This window comes from Leuresthes tenuis, unplaced genomic scaffold, assembly GCF_036924035.1.
Source record: "Leuresthes tenuis unplaced genomic scaffold, fLeuTen1.0.hap1 SCAF_12, whole genome shotgun sequence".
Lineage (NCBI taxonomy): Eukaryota > Metazoa > Chordata > Actinopteri > Atheriniformes > Atherinopsidae > Leuresthes > Leuresthes tenuis.
This window is the reverse complement of record NW_027325366.1, coordinates 18,669,124-18,684,657: the sequence shown is the minus strand read 5'-3', so window position 1 is coordinate 18,684,657 and position 15,534 is coordinate 18,669,124. Positions and strand designations below refer to the sequence as shown.

The following is a 15,534-nucleotide window of genomic DNA, read 5'->3' as shown; positions in this document are numbered from 1 at the left end:
TGCACTCATTGCAAACCCATCCACCTGTCAAATTCTGATTAAACAGTTTATTGCAAGATTGTGACATCTTATCCTTTGATGTTCTGAATTGTTGCATTGCCATTTTTTAACAATCAAGCAAAACCATGAAGTGTTGAGATTTCGCTTCATCCAGACAGAGACGCCTGGTTAAAACAGAGACGATTATGAATGGGTTGTAAGAGTGATCGGTGTCTGACTGTGACTTTAACTGTGACTTGGTGTCTGTGTAAGGTGAGGTAATGAAAGAATAAAGTCACTAACCCATGACAGCTCAGTATGTGCTGCTTTAATTGATTTGCCATGAATGTTTTAAAATGACTGCACTCCAAATTTAGATTAAGCTGGTTTGACCGTGGATTTACAAACCAGCCTCAGCATGCCAGTGATAAGCCAAATAAGTTGTTCTAGTGGAAACACGTGGTAACAGTTTTAATGACATAAGTGGTCACAATCTCATTCAACTAAGACTTACGTCAGAAAATTAGCCGACGTCTCACTTGATCTGTTACCTCAGCGAACCTTTTTTTGAGCTTAACCTTGAAGATTTAACCTTTAATATTTGATGCGAAATTAACACGTTAAAGGCTTTATAATGGTAGTGCACAAACATACGCTTGAAGTCTCGATAGTTACACCTACCTTTGACAAAGAGAACACCTGAAAAGCACTAGTTTGATCGGTTTTAAGAAATATATTTGTACGTTTTAGCAAACAGAACGGGAGCAAAAGCGTGGAAACATTAATATCTATTTATGCTTGATTTTCTTTTTCCAATACTCACCCAGTTATAGAAAATAATTAGATTTGGTATTTTTCAGTATTGTAAAATGTCCTTGGTCTCCTTGGACAATGAGCAGTATTGCACAACAAACCGTGTCACATTTTTTCAAATGTCACCAATAATGTGAATGACACTGCTGTGGCAGATGTTTTAGAATTTCCTCTTTGGCAGATCATCGCCCTTAAATCCTGTCATCCTAATGCTTGTCTTCCTTCCCTCCCATTTGTTATAAAACATGAATACTAGCAGCACACACACTCTGCTCTGAAAACGAACATGAAAAAAAACAAAAACTTGAGGATTCGCCAGGAATTGGCTTACAAACTGTTTTGGGGATAAAATTACATAAGAGTTTCAAAAGCTTTAACATGGTGAATCTACCGTATGTTGAACCAGACTGACATTTCTCTACTCTTCAAGCTTAAGTAGCAACGCCTTCATGAAAAAAGTCAGAAAAGCTAAACTGAAACGAGAGTTGGTGAAATGGAATCTATGAGCGCAGTTTATTGCAAGTTGTTCAATTGGATTTAGTGTTACTTTTAATAATGATGGCAATTATTATGTTTTAACTGTTAAATAATGAGTCAGAAGTTAACATTTGCAGATAGATGCAGGATGCCTATTGGTTGATCTTCCTAATCATGAACTTGAAAAACAATGATTTCTGTGAGGCAGTCATGAAGTATGCTTAAAGGCGAATGACATTGACTGTCCATCCATCCATTCATTTTCAATACTCACTTAATCAAATTCAGGGATGCGGGGGATACTGGAGCCTGACCCAGGTGCCGTCGGGCAAAGGGTGAGTTTCACTCTGGAGTCTGGATCAGTCGCCTATCCATCACAGGGCCGACACAGAGATAAACGAGACAAACAATCAAGCAGATATCAATCTAATCCATACAAATAGATGTTTTTGTCAAATTTACTAAACTTCTTCTCTATAATGTATTCAGTGAGATGAAAATATACAAACTTTAAATATATCAAATATAAATCATAAGCTTACAAGTTAAGAAGCGCTTGTTTTTTTTGATAAATGGATGGAACAGCATCAGTATAGATTTGGAGCAAAATCCAAACGTGCTTTTAGGTCAATTCAAACAATTCTCTGTAAAATGAGTACTGGAAATATGGGCTTAAATGGCAGCATCTAAGTTGTATATATATACATCAAGAGAACTGGTTTGACTGTTATAAATTGCTGTTTGTTCGTTGGCCTTTAGTTTTATTTCAAGAAAATGAAATTGAGTGGAATCAGGTTGAGATTGAGTGACTAATTTGACCTTTGCCGAATATTCTATGAATTTATCCTAAAGTCATGGGCTGCTTTTGCTTTATGCTTGGGGTCTTCTGCATTGCGAAGCGTTGTACATCAGTTCTACAGCATTTGCCTCAATCCGAGCTGACACTACATCCCCATTCACGTCAGAATTCCTCCAGCTGCTTCTGTCTTCTATCTCATGATGAGTAAACACGAGTGACTCAGTGCCAAGAAGCCATCACACCACCTCCACATGTTTTGCAAATTATGTATGTTTCTCATCATGACTCATTCCAAGCCCTCTTCATACTTTTTTGTCCTGTCATTCTGGTAGATGTTGATTTTGAATTCCTCTGTCCAAAGCAATGTTGTTCCAAGAGTTTTCACCTTGCGGCATAAACTCTGCATTTGCTTTGGAAGTAAGGCATACAGGCTATTTTATGTAGTGGAGTTCACAAACACCTTTTTTAGAATTTCTATTTCAAGTCAAAACAGTGCATTGAAATACCAACTTCTAGATGTGTACCGCTGTATGAGAGAATGTAGAAAATGAATAATCATTTAGATTTCAGACAAACGAAAAGGTAATTTCACTCAGATATGAACCTCCATAAGCAAACTGAAACCGAGTTAGCATGAGTAATCATGGTGATCAAACCTTGATGTGGACCCTCTTCATTCTGTGTTTTCCTTCAATGTTCTGCTGGGTTTTTTGTAGTTTTACTCTATTTCCCTTATTCAATTTTTTTCTGCAAAAGTTCAATTTATTCTTATCAAATAAAAGCTCCATCCTTCCCTTTTTCCAAATAGAATTTCCATTTATTACCTATATTTAAATCTGCAAACATTGACATCAATCCCAATCAAAAAATTCAACGTTGACTTCCAACTTTTTTTTTTTTGTCTGAATAGATAAAGACGGCTTTCGAGAAATTATTTTTCTCTAATTGACTTCATCTGTAAATTGACAAGAATATCAGCAGAGTCATTACACATGCACATCAAGTCGGATGTCCCTGTTTCTACCCCGTAAAGACCAACTATCACTCCCATCCCTTCAGATCTTTAAATATGTCAGTAGATCTATTCTCTAAAATAGGTTGTAGGGGAGTGGGTCTCTTGAACAGTCTGTAAATATCAGTAAATGAAGAAAAACAAATCCTCATGTGAATCTGACTATGTCTGTTTATTCTTTTTTAACGGTTTACCTTTTCCATGGTATCCTATGTATTTTGATAAGCACACAATCTCTCTAAAAGTCGATGATGGTAAAACTTTAACTTCAGGTAAGAGCCACTGTGGACCATTTCTCTCAGCTTTTGCTGACCTAAAAAAAATCTTACTTTAGTGGTAATTTCAGCCCCACACCTTCCTTGACTTTAAAGGGATTACATTCTTCCAGTCCAACATTACCTGAATTTAACCTCTTCCCCAGTGTAATGTCTAAATACTTTATCTTATAGTTTATACATTTCATTTAGGTAGGCTTTGGCATTCCCAAAGTAGCAAAGCATACATAATCAATTTTTTATCTCTTTCATGTTTAATACCCGCATATATACCCCTCAACTGTCAGATATAACTCTCACTCTATCGGTTAGCTTTTTATCTTTAATATGTCACTTCCATCTCCATCCATAATCAAATAAAACTCTCAAATACTTAGATTCTTTTCATTTTTTTCATCGGATGCCCTTTTAGATACAACTATTAATCTACCTCTGAAGTGAAGTACATGTAGTATGACTCACTCACTGAAAGTTTAAGTCAGTAATTATATGACCACTGTTCAACCTTTAGAAAAGCCTCTTAATCTTTCTCAGCACACTTGCATCATCTCTCTCTTCATCACTGCTGCTCCCCTGATAACTGCAGCTATGTCATCTGCATGCATGATGAGCACACGTTGCAGGAAACTTCTGTGCGATTCATAAAAATGCCACTGAAGATAATAATCAATATCACTAACTGAAGGCCTTTTTTTAGTGGGTTTGGGTTCTCACTAAATAACTTAAACTCTAAAATTTCAAGCTGAATACCTTGTACAAAATGTAAATTCTTCTCTTATAGTCTTTTCTATCAATTGGTAATCCCTCTACATAGAGTCATAGACATGGTTTACAGAAAGGAGAGTAAATACAATTTCTTTCATCTTAAGGTAAGTCTTGTTATATATTGGACTATAGTTAAGTCTTGGTGTTAATACCCTTTCCATCCATTTGTGAAATAAAAATGTGAAGTTGAAATAAAGTACAATACCCCAAATAAGTGAACTTATTGGACTTTCTTTGCTTTAAAAGTTGTTCTTGGATGGTGCAGCCTTTATGATACAGTGTAATGTAGCTTTGTTCAGCCACAGCAGTAATCCTCAGATGGGAAACTTAGGGTCCTGACATTCATATATCGGCATGTACTGTATCACTGTGTCTTTGTAGATTGGGCCCACTCCCCTAATGAAAGTGGCCTCCAAAATCTGTTTTTTGCAGGTGCCACCCCATAATGCACAGCCTCCAAAGCATCTACAACCAGTGTTCTCATCTCATACACCTTAAGACACTTTATAGGTGTCATTTGTTCCAACATAACAAAGCTATTTTAGTGGCTCTAGGGGTACAATGTTAGGAGGGGGATTTTTAATGTTCTGGCAGTTTGGTGTGAATTTCCTTTCCCACTTGCTTAGTTCTGACCTCTGCTGGTTAATATATAGCAGCATGTGCCCCATTTCTTTCAATGTATCAAATGGTAATAGATAATAAATATTTTTTTCTCTGCCATTAAACTGAACATCCATATTCTCCCCTTCAGAGTGGAATTATTGTTTATTTAGATTTAAAAACCAGTATTAGTGTTAAATTATGTCAGTTGGAAACCAATCAATCATCCTAAAAAAAAACAACACATGGCCTTTTAATTCCACTCATCTAGAGAGTCTGTGGCTTGAATGGCAGGTGGAATATTGAATGCTGACTCTTGGCGGGCTAGTTGAGGATTACTCAACTGAGCACTTCATCCCCCAACAAGCTGAAATAGAAATGAGGGATTTAATTTGAGGTGGAAGGGCCACTGGCACAGAGCAGAAGCCAAACAAGAATATGCAATGTGTTATTCTTTGTTGTTCTTTCATTTTATAATCCATCATTACAATAGCGCTAAGTTCAGAGTTGTTTTTTTTTCATTATTTCTTCTTTCATATGTCTGGTGGCAATACTGTGGTGCCAAATAAAGCCCAGGAAGCCTATCTCACCTCACTGGCCCACAGTAATCTAATCCACATATGGTGATATAGTCGTTGGACTGCAAAAACTAGGAAACGGAAATGGAAACATCTGCGACTTCCCCTTCAGGCTTTTCCATGTTATTATGCAAACTCAGGAGTGCCAATGATGCTGGCTAGCCATCTAAAAAAATATCTGTGCTGTGACATTAAATATTAAAAGGTGATTGCATGCAATTGACCCATCTGCCCTGCGTAGGTCTTGTTCAGCAGTTTCATAATTCATGATTGCAGAATATATCCAATCGTGCTGCTTGGCTCTCAGCTCAAAGTGAATGCAGACACAGTAAATAAAGACCATCGCGTATGTGCAATAAGGTAAATATGAACACAGTACCTATACTGCCTCTGCAAAGATGTACTGAGTTAAGCTCAAAATTGAGTCAGTAAATGTCTGGCTCAATTTCGGAATGTAATTCCAGCGGTTGTGCAGCCAGCATTTTTTTCCTCTGTCTATTTTTATAGCAGTTATACCAGCACATGCTCCACTTAATAATATTTTACTGCCATCACATGGTTTCAGGTGGAACTGCAGACACATGCTGCATATTGTAAGAAGGCCTTCTCTGTAACTGTACATACAACTGTGCAGAGTTTGAAATGAACACTGTTGTCCTGTATATTGACCTTTTAAGTTGGTTTTTATTATGAATGACAGTTAGATATATGCTTTTTTATGCTTACTGTTATCTTACTCTTACTAAAAATGTAACCTGTGGAAGTCCCTGAAAATAGACGTGATGTCATTAGTGCAAGCTCAGCATGTGGATGGGGAGTGCCATGTTTAAACATGAAATTGACCATGGAATATTTACGCATGTATGCACTACCTGGCCAACGAAAATGGTTATCACCTGGATTTAACTAAGCTAATGATCTGAGGTTGCTACAGCTGGTCAGTTCTACATCCAGAAATGTTAAGTGCCATAAAAATAGGTAATTTGAATCCTTGAATATACTGAATGACCAGGTTTTTTGATGAATATTTTTTTTTTCGGCCCGAATGGCATGGGGATATTCCTAGATGACAATGCCATGATTCGTTTTGATCAAATTGTCATGGAGTGCGTCACATAGCACGTCACATCATTTTCACATATGGATTAGTCACAAGAGTCCAGACAATAACCCCACTGACAATATTTTGGGATGTGAAAAATGTTGGACGCAACATCAGCAGAATGTTTCATTGGTTCTGCAGCCATAGCAGCACTTTTGAACTATTGTGTCATCCTTCTGGTAGTGGAAATGAACTTTTCTGAAATCATTTCAGAGGTTGACCATAATTTCTCGAAGGCTCACTCAATTCCTCGATATCGATTCTTAGCTCGGCCCTGTATTAGAAGTGCAAATGTTTGAGCAATTGATCTGCTCATGAGAGCCGTGTTCTCTTCCCGAACATCTGTTTCGTGTTTCTATTAACACATCTTCTACAATTCAAACACTGTTCTATTCTATCCTAAATGGAAGAAAGGCACATTGTTCAAAAGCACAACAGAGGAACAGATTATATGTCTGTATTTATTTTCATCAGAACACAATTTTAATCATTGTAGCAGTAGTTTTCATACTTTTCGAAAAGATCATGACTTGTGAGACTGTTTTATAAATCATTTCATCAAAGTCGTTTGTAAAAAAATTAAAGAAGTTACTTGAACTAAAGCATCTATAATATTACAATATACTGATAGTATAATAGTAATCATAATAATCATAATCGCAATGATATTTCTATATGTCTTTAAACCATTTTCATCTCTATTATCATAAATCTTTTGCTTTCACACACACAGTAGCACAACCTTTCGCAATAAGGTTGCAAAACTGAGGTCAAGTCTATTGGTTAAATCTCACCACACTCTCTTTAAACATCAGGGGTTTCAGATGCTCAAACAAAATAAGGAGGAGAAAAAGAAGAAAGTAACAGCATGAATCAACTCAAACTGCACAAGGAGAGACATACATTATTTAGCATACTAGGGAATGTATTTACAACCAAAAAGGAATGGGCTTCTGCATAGATCCACAGGAGAGAGAATGGAACTAATGTGAAGACAGAAAGAGGCTGAGAGAGAGTCAAAGAGGGCAATATTTGTGTACATTTAAAAGTGGGTGCACAGGAGCTGGGGGCAGGAGGCAGGAGGCATTCATTGTCTATATGCGCGGGGGCAAAACACAAATTGAATTTTCTGTAAGTTACTGTGTGATGGGATGTGACAGAATATACCCTAAGAATGCTACAGATCATTGTCGGGGATCTAGACTGAACCTATTGGACCCTACACAATTTATTCTTGCGATAATGCAGTAGAAATGTATCAAATCGAAACATTCAAAAAAAGAGAAACACAGAGTAACTTTTGCGTGCATGCCTGTGCTAAAATCAAATCAGGTTTACATCAGCCAGATCTAATTTCATTATTGATTGGAAGAAATCTTGCACAGAATAATGATTATCCTCGGTGCAAGCATGTGTGGAGGAGCGTGATGGACAACACATATGCACAGCGTTCACACCCATGCAGTGACAGCGAAGATTCATAAAGCAAACATGCTCTCTGCATGGTTTCTGGATTCAGGTATATTTGTACGTATGAATGCATGCCCAACAGATGGCCTGTGATGGCTGTTGCATCACAGCATGACTGTTGACACAATCAGCTAAATGAAATCACGTGTAAATCACTTTTATGGGATCTCTTAAATGTGCTTTTGAAAAGGGGTGCATGACACTTCTGAGGTGCATTGTATGTATTGCTAACAAGTCACTTTCCTGCAACACTGGCCCTGTAATCATCATTCTGCCCAGTTTGCTTTATCATAAACACTTTTTATGTTAGGACTGAACTTAGTATATTTTACTTAGTACAAAGTATAATGATATATGCTTTGGTACAATTTCTAGGCCATTGTCCACCTCATTGCCCCAGGCTTTATCTGCATTGTGTTATATTCAAACTCATTTCATGTTGGGGATTTGTGAAACGTTACTCAAGAGAAATATGTTTGGGTTAGTGACTTAACACTGTAGAGTACAATGGCTTCAAACTACATTTCCTGCAGCTTCAGGGCTTCAGTGAATGACATGACAGCTAATGTAGGAGGTCTCTGCCTGTTGAAAGATGGTGTGGATGGTTGCATCTGTCCTGCAGCCTCAAGGTCATGTGAGCTCTCCAGAAAACAAACATCAACCAGCAACAAACTCGAATGTGAATGTATGCACAGGTACACGCACACACACAGCACCCTTCTACCCACTAACTAATGTGTAAAATAGCAATTTTTCTTCCACAGTTCAGCCATCCTGATACCTGCATATCTGACGTCATATGGGTTGTGTTGTAGGCCTTCAACTGTAGTATTAACGTAAAAGAATGAATATATCTCCACCTATTGGTGACAACCGGTATAGCAGCATTTTTTTTCTTTGTCACCAAATACGTCATCTAAGATGGGCATGGGTGAATGGGGAGTTTTATATTTTGTGTTATCAGGAATAGTGAAGTGTAGAAGGGGGAAGGGTATAAATGGTAAATGTCAAAATAAGCCACTATAAGTTTTATTTTGACATTGTTGGATATATGGTGAAATTAAAATATTTATATAAGTTGGATGATAAAATTCTTCATATCAGATACTGGGTGGGTCATCATCTCATATCATTACTAAACATACTGGAGTGTATAAAGTAAAAAATTAATCCAGCAGCTTCTGCTTGTCCTTAGCGGATACCTGATCTTACAGCCATGCTCATCACAGAGACATTGAATAAAACCAGAAACTGAAGAAGAAGTCAGCCCTTGAGGTCACACCATTCCTTTCTGATCACACACTGATCAACATTTTCAAAAATGAACCAAGCTGACTTTTTGTTTACGGACACAATGACAAGCTTGTTTCCTCTTGTTTGTTTCTGCTCCTGATCTCCATCAACATCCAGCTGAATGCCTATCGCACTGATGGTGTATGAGTTTATATCAAGAAGAAATGAGCCGCTTTTTACTCTTTGTCTGCTAGCAACTGGGATACAAATGTTTTTCAGTGTGTCTGACTGCGTGGATGATGATATTTGTTCTGTGTTTCTTAATAAGCCCTTTACGTAATGAAACAATATTTTGATGTTTTGAGGAGAAAAATACAAGACAGCGTGCATATGCTGATTTGGGATTGGTTGTGCCGCTTACAGTCGGTGTGGGGCAGAGAAAGTTCAATAAAGGCTACTATAACCTTGCAGAGCCTCCGCGTGGACTTCATGTATCTCACATTTTGATCCAACAGAAACCAACTGGCTTTGAATTTCCTCTGTGTTAATGAGATGTGGATTGCCACTCAGTACGTGCCATATGAGACCTGCTCAGTGCAATGGGTCAAGGGGCAGGGTTGTAATGTAACAAACCTGTATACCTGCAGGTAGCATTCTACTTTACCCTTCCTTTAACTGCATGGGAATTACATTTTGACCAGTGCTGCAAAGTAATTCAAGGTAACATCCAGTTATCTTGTTGCCGTTGGATAAAAAGGCCCGAGGTTAAAATCCTGTCTCTGATATACAGTAGTTCTGGTTCAGGGGCAAACATTTAATTAAATGTAGTGTTGATGAACTAAATAAATCTGTGGCTCACGCAACAGTCACATTCTATCAATCTGCAACAAGGTGAAGGAGAAGAGCCAAAGCTTGCTGCAGATTGGACACAGTAATTTATACGTTAGCCACTGCTTGATTGCTGCAGATTGACTGGATGTTTCCTTTAAAATATATACACATAAGTATTTTCTTTATCTTTATCACGTGCAACATCGCAAAATACATTAATCTGCTATTAGCATTATCCCAATATTTATTAGCTTTGCTGAGCCTCGTGGCTGAAAAGTGACCAGAATCTTATTGAGGTTTTGGTGAAGTTTTTTTTAAAATTGCATGCTTGGTTAAAACAAGCTCAAGATTGTTACCTTTTTGTTTGTTTGTTTGGTGAGATAAGATCATCCTTTTTGTGCTTTTTTGAATTTTTCAGGTTTGTGTCCACTAATCAAGAGAGCTTTAAGAGATGCCAGGTATCTGATTTTGTTGAGTCAACTTAAAGGTTGATTAAATCATTTGAACCATTTTTCAATTGTGCTCCTGTTCTGTTATTTTCTTTGCAGTGCATCTGGGACAAAAAAAAAAGAAAAGCTTCTACTATCAGTACTTCGACCTTGTATTTTGTTTAGTCATCACAAACATACTACGCCGGATCTTAATGTTTCAGTTTAATATCAATAAACCATTATCATTTGGGATGTGTAGCTTTGTCAGAAAAACAGGAGAATGGATGTTTTAATATTTTGTTCATATGGCTTAGCCCTATCATACTGCCCTCACTGTAACACTGAGTTACTATAACTTGTGTTTATCGTTGTAGTTTTGACTGTCACCTCTGCTAATAATGATATTTTACCCAATAAACTATCCATTTTCTTTACCTGGGGTTGACATTGGACGAGAGGCAGGGTTCGCCCCGTACAGGTCGCCGATCAATCACAGGGCCTAAACAATTAATGAGATTTTACACGATATACCTGAAGCACACCTGCCCTTTAACAAAAATTTCCCTAGATATTTTGAGTACTAATTTTTCTTTAATATCTTATTAAGTTTTTTTTATTCATTTAAAAGTTACAAGTGACAGTGCATTTATGTGGTTTACTTAATCTTTTTATGGGCGTTTTCTTATTGAGTTTATAGTAAGACTGTAAGACTATTTGTTCTCTCGTTTTATATTAGCCATACATCAGATTGTGACATTTTCTGACGCTCTAAGCAAATTTTTTTGTAAATGTTGAAAATATGCTAAATTTAAGACTTTCACAGCTTTATAGCCCAGATCTGCCAGTTTAAACCATGTTAGCATTGGAGCTGCAAATATACCAACAAAAATGGTAAAAAGGAAAAGCATTAGCTTGAGAACAATGAAATGTCCTAAACTTTGTTGCTGATCCAATATAAGTCTGGCTCCTTAAAAAAAAAGAACATAACATTTTAAAGAGGCCTTTCTGAAACCCTAACTTATTGTGTAATTTAGATAAAAACTAAAGATCTGAATTTTGATTTTCTCAAATTGACATAGAAAAGCAAGTATCTGCTTTCCAAATAAGTTTCAATCAACTGGGCTTCATTCGAATTGAGGTTATTAAAACTTAATTTGAACATTATTTTTGGACTGTTAGGTGATGAGCAGAGTGCTGAATAGAATGGAGACATAATTGAAGACTTTGGCAACACTGGAGGAATGTTTCCTGAGTTAGCTGTTAGCTTTATAACAATGCTAAATCCAGAAATGTTTTGATCTTTGAAAACAGTGTAAATGGGTGAATATTATCTCACAAAACAAAGTGGAAGGGGGCTATTAAATCCTGTGTAAAACAGAAAATGGACATCAAAAACACATTTAAACCCCAGTTTAGTTTTGAATGAACTGTGGCTAACAACAAACCAGCATGGCAGAGCTGAGTGACATCTGAGGGAGTCTCCATAAAATCATCAGCTGCACCAGCCTGATAGGTAGACTTTTAGAATAGCAACATGTGCTCATTCTCTCATAACCACGCATAAGACATGCCTACATATGCTCGCACACACACACAATAAGTTCTGAAAACAAACTATCCCCATCCACCCAACACACACACACACACACACACACACACACACACACAAACTTGCAGCTAATATATTTTTTTTACAAATCTTTCTTCTGTAGAGAACACATTTTGTTCCTGTATGAAGGACTCAGAAACATAGACAGAGAATGAACCGATGTTCAGAATATGATTGTGTTATTCCATAGTCAGCCAGTGCAACAGAAACCAATAATCGGAACACAGTGTAAAAAAGCGTAGTGAGAGAAACTCAGCCACAAGGAAGCTGACTTTACCTCTCAACAAAGGCTGTGGCATTGTCCCCTTTTCCTACCCAAGGGACTGCTTGAGTCCCGTTGTCTGTTTGTTTAGTTAATTATTTGTTTTGATTGATTTTTTTATTTTTTTGTCTATTTCATCTCAAAGCGTCCCCCATTTTATGTTTGCCAGAAAGTGTTGCCGAATGTCCGCAGGCACACAGCTCCAGCCGTTCGCACAAACTGTTGCTGTATTTTTCCACATCGGTTGCCATGGTGAGGGAATCCCCCACCCCAACAACCTCGCTTCCTCCTGGCAACTCCATCACTCCTCGTTGGCGGGGTTCTCCTCCAGAGGCGTGATGGTGGGGAGACCCAGTCCTGTTGCATTGTGGGATGCAGTGAGGCTAGCAACAGTGTGTAGGAGGACGAGGACCAGCAGGCAGAGTTTGAGCCGGCTGTTACACAGTCTGCAGGCTGCTGAGGAGCTGAGGGAGGTGCGGTGCTGGCATGGCGGGTGAGTTCTTTTCAGGGTCCCCCTGGAACTGTTGTCCACATTCAAGTCCCACCGCACATCACAGCACTCTGCATCCGGGTCTACACCTGATGGATAGTCCTCCAGCAGCCCTGCAGTGGAAGGGTGTGGAGATAAAAGGAGTGAGAGGCAGACCATAACTGTGAGGCTTTCATATCTTGTTTCTTGCAAGACAAAGTGTGTGGCTGCTTGTCCATCCTTTTCCCAGACATAGGTGTAAATAATTTAGTTATTAACTGGTTTTGTTAGAACTGCAACACTTTTTTAAAATCCTTTACATAGCAGGAGCTGAAAAACATTTTTTTTTAGCAATCAACAAAAGAAAACTTATTTTTTTGTCAAAAACTCAAAAACTTAGCATTTAGTTCTTGTTAGAGTCCTATTGCAGTGTTTTGTTTAACTGTGACATACAGTACATCATGGTAAATCATGTATTTCATGTGCTGTCTTCAATTTGCCTCAATGCAATTCAGTTTAATTAAAAAATGACTTAGTCACCAACGGTAAGCTGTATCGATGCAGTATACATGATAAGTAGATAAAAATAAGTAGAACAAATGTTTCACTGCATTGAATTAAAATGTACCTAAATGCTGCACCTAATGCCTTTATTCTATTTCATATGCCTAGAGAAACAAATGACATGTTACGCATTCAGTATAGCAAACACTAATATTTATCAGACTGGGAGTTCTTAAATTCTTAGCAATACTAATAATTTAAGATTGAGCATCTGCCAATACCGAGTCTCAATTTGATTTTTGCATTTTCTTACAGCAAACAGTTTTATTGCCGAAAAACCGCACACCAAAGACAGAGACACCAAACAGTTGATCCCACGTGTATCCAGGCAATTCAGTGCAACAATCATGCTGTTTTGAACATGTTGCTGTACTTGATTAAACATTATCAAAGCTTTGATAATGATCAGTACGGATCAGTACGTTAAGCTGCTGCACACAGCTGCGAATGTTCCACGATAACATGCATTTTCTCACAGCAGGAGTGCTTTCTGCAGACATAATTCGGGAGAGATTTCAACTTGATGAGGTACGACTTTGTCAGGCTAATAATTCATTAGTTTGTTCGATACTTTGTTTATTCGACTTTCTGGCACAAAGTCTACTCTCTTTCCAAAATTCACCACTGAAGTTGAACTTTGTGGATGCGACTGAAAAAACAACAGCAGTCTCTCGCCCTGTTGTCTTGATTATGGGGCTTCACATAGGACTGAGTGGATTTTCTGCCGACTCGCTTGTGAACACAGGTATGTGGAAACATATGTGGCTGCTTACGTGCACTGTTCCAGATTTTCTTTTAAGGCATTGTAAAAAAATATAATAAGTCATCCTAATAACAATGAGAATTTGAAATAAAGGCATGCCTCTAATGAAGTACGACCTCTAATAGAGGCCTGGTGCCACACTAAAGTAAATAAAGGCCTGAGTTCAGATGGTATCCAGACTTCACTTGAATCGCTCCCACTTGACTAGATTGTCAAGGAGAAGGGTATTGTAAAAGTGTCTTTGACAAAGTCTAAAGAGCTACACATTCTCAAGGTACTTACAAATGAACCCACATAACTGATTGCTGTGTTCACACAGCTACCTTCAATCCAAAGCAAAAAACACTGCCTAGTTGTAAACACTACACTTAACCAAAACTGCACTTATGTCAAAGTTTATCAAATCAAAAGCTGAAATTAGGCCCTGGAAAATATTTTTCAACTTCCCCATTACAAATGTCAAAAATGCTAAAAGCAACAGCAATCTGCTTAAGGAGACGTTTTGGCTTTTTTTTTTTCTTACAGGTAAAAATTTGATGTTGGTAGTAAAATTTGCCCAGATGAATCATATTAGCAAATAGTGCCAGCCTTGTACTTTAATTTTTACGAGCGGCAAAAGCAGCCTAATCGACTAGTCTTTCTCACAATACTGAAACCAAATGAAAATATGAACAAGCAAGTGAAACATTGCACTTTCGATTTCTTGTCATGATTTGTGTTAATATGAGCTAATGCTCAACATGACCACCAGAGAGCAGCATCAACATTTGATAGAAGTAGGCAGTCACCTCCCCTGGACAGTAAGAAACAACTAAAATCATTTTTGAAATATAGCAAATAATAATTTTAAGATTCACGTGAGTGCATGTGCGCCTGCATTTGTGGTCAATGCTGGAAGTAGCTATCATCCCTTGCTCTGATTAGAAGAATGTGTTCTATCTTCAACAGAGGACCCATTATCAGACATTAGAAGGCTTTATTTTGCAGTACTTCCTGGGAGTGAATTTCTGATTCCTGTTCCTAAGCACTTATACTCTTTGAATTATGCAAACAGCTTGTTTCGCTTGCAGTTTGTGTTGAACAGCAAATGTGAAAGAGCAGCTCAAAACATTTTATAACTGATGAAGTGGAATTTTCTTAGATTTTACTTTAAGAGAATTTTGTACTTTAGAGGATTACTCTTCTTAAAATAACTGTGCTGTGAAAAAGCAAAGCTATAATTGGGCTGCTTAATTTGAGTCCCTGAGTCCTGAACTTTACAAGCTGGGTATCTGGTATTTATGCTGTTTAGGACAGAGAGATCATACAGACATCTTGTCACAGTGCTCCATTGTGCAACTGCCCCTTGGTGCTGTGAGTAACTAGCAAAACTTTGTTTTTATGGTGGGCCTTAATTGCCTAATTAGACAGAAAGTCCTGCAAATATAAACTTGCAGGAGTTTCCTGTATGACTGCCAGAGGTTGTACGTCCCATGATGGTACTGCTGAAAGAAACAACTAAA

At 37.7% G+C, this 15,534-nt stretch overlaps 1 protein-coding gene across 1 annotated transcript in view; it reads right to left on the bottom strand.

Annotated features, from left to right (window-relative positions):
• Positions 1-6,904: 6,904 nt before the first annotated feature.
• Positions 6,905-15,534, bottom strand: part of LOC140319310 (NALCN channel auxiliary factor 1) — a 92,246-nt gene continuing 83,616 nt past the window's right edge. Inside the window, exon 3 of the mRNA XM_072396905.1 lies at positions 6,905-12,839. Within this exon, the coding sequence (XP_072253006.1) occupies positions 12,538-12,839 (302 nt within the window). The 3' untranslated portion in view covers positions 6,905-12,537. The remainder of the gene's footprint in view (positions 12,840-15,534) is intronic.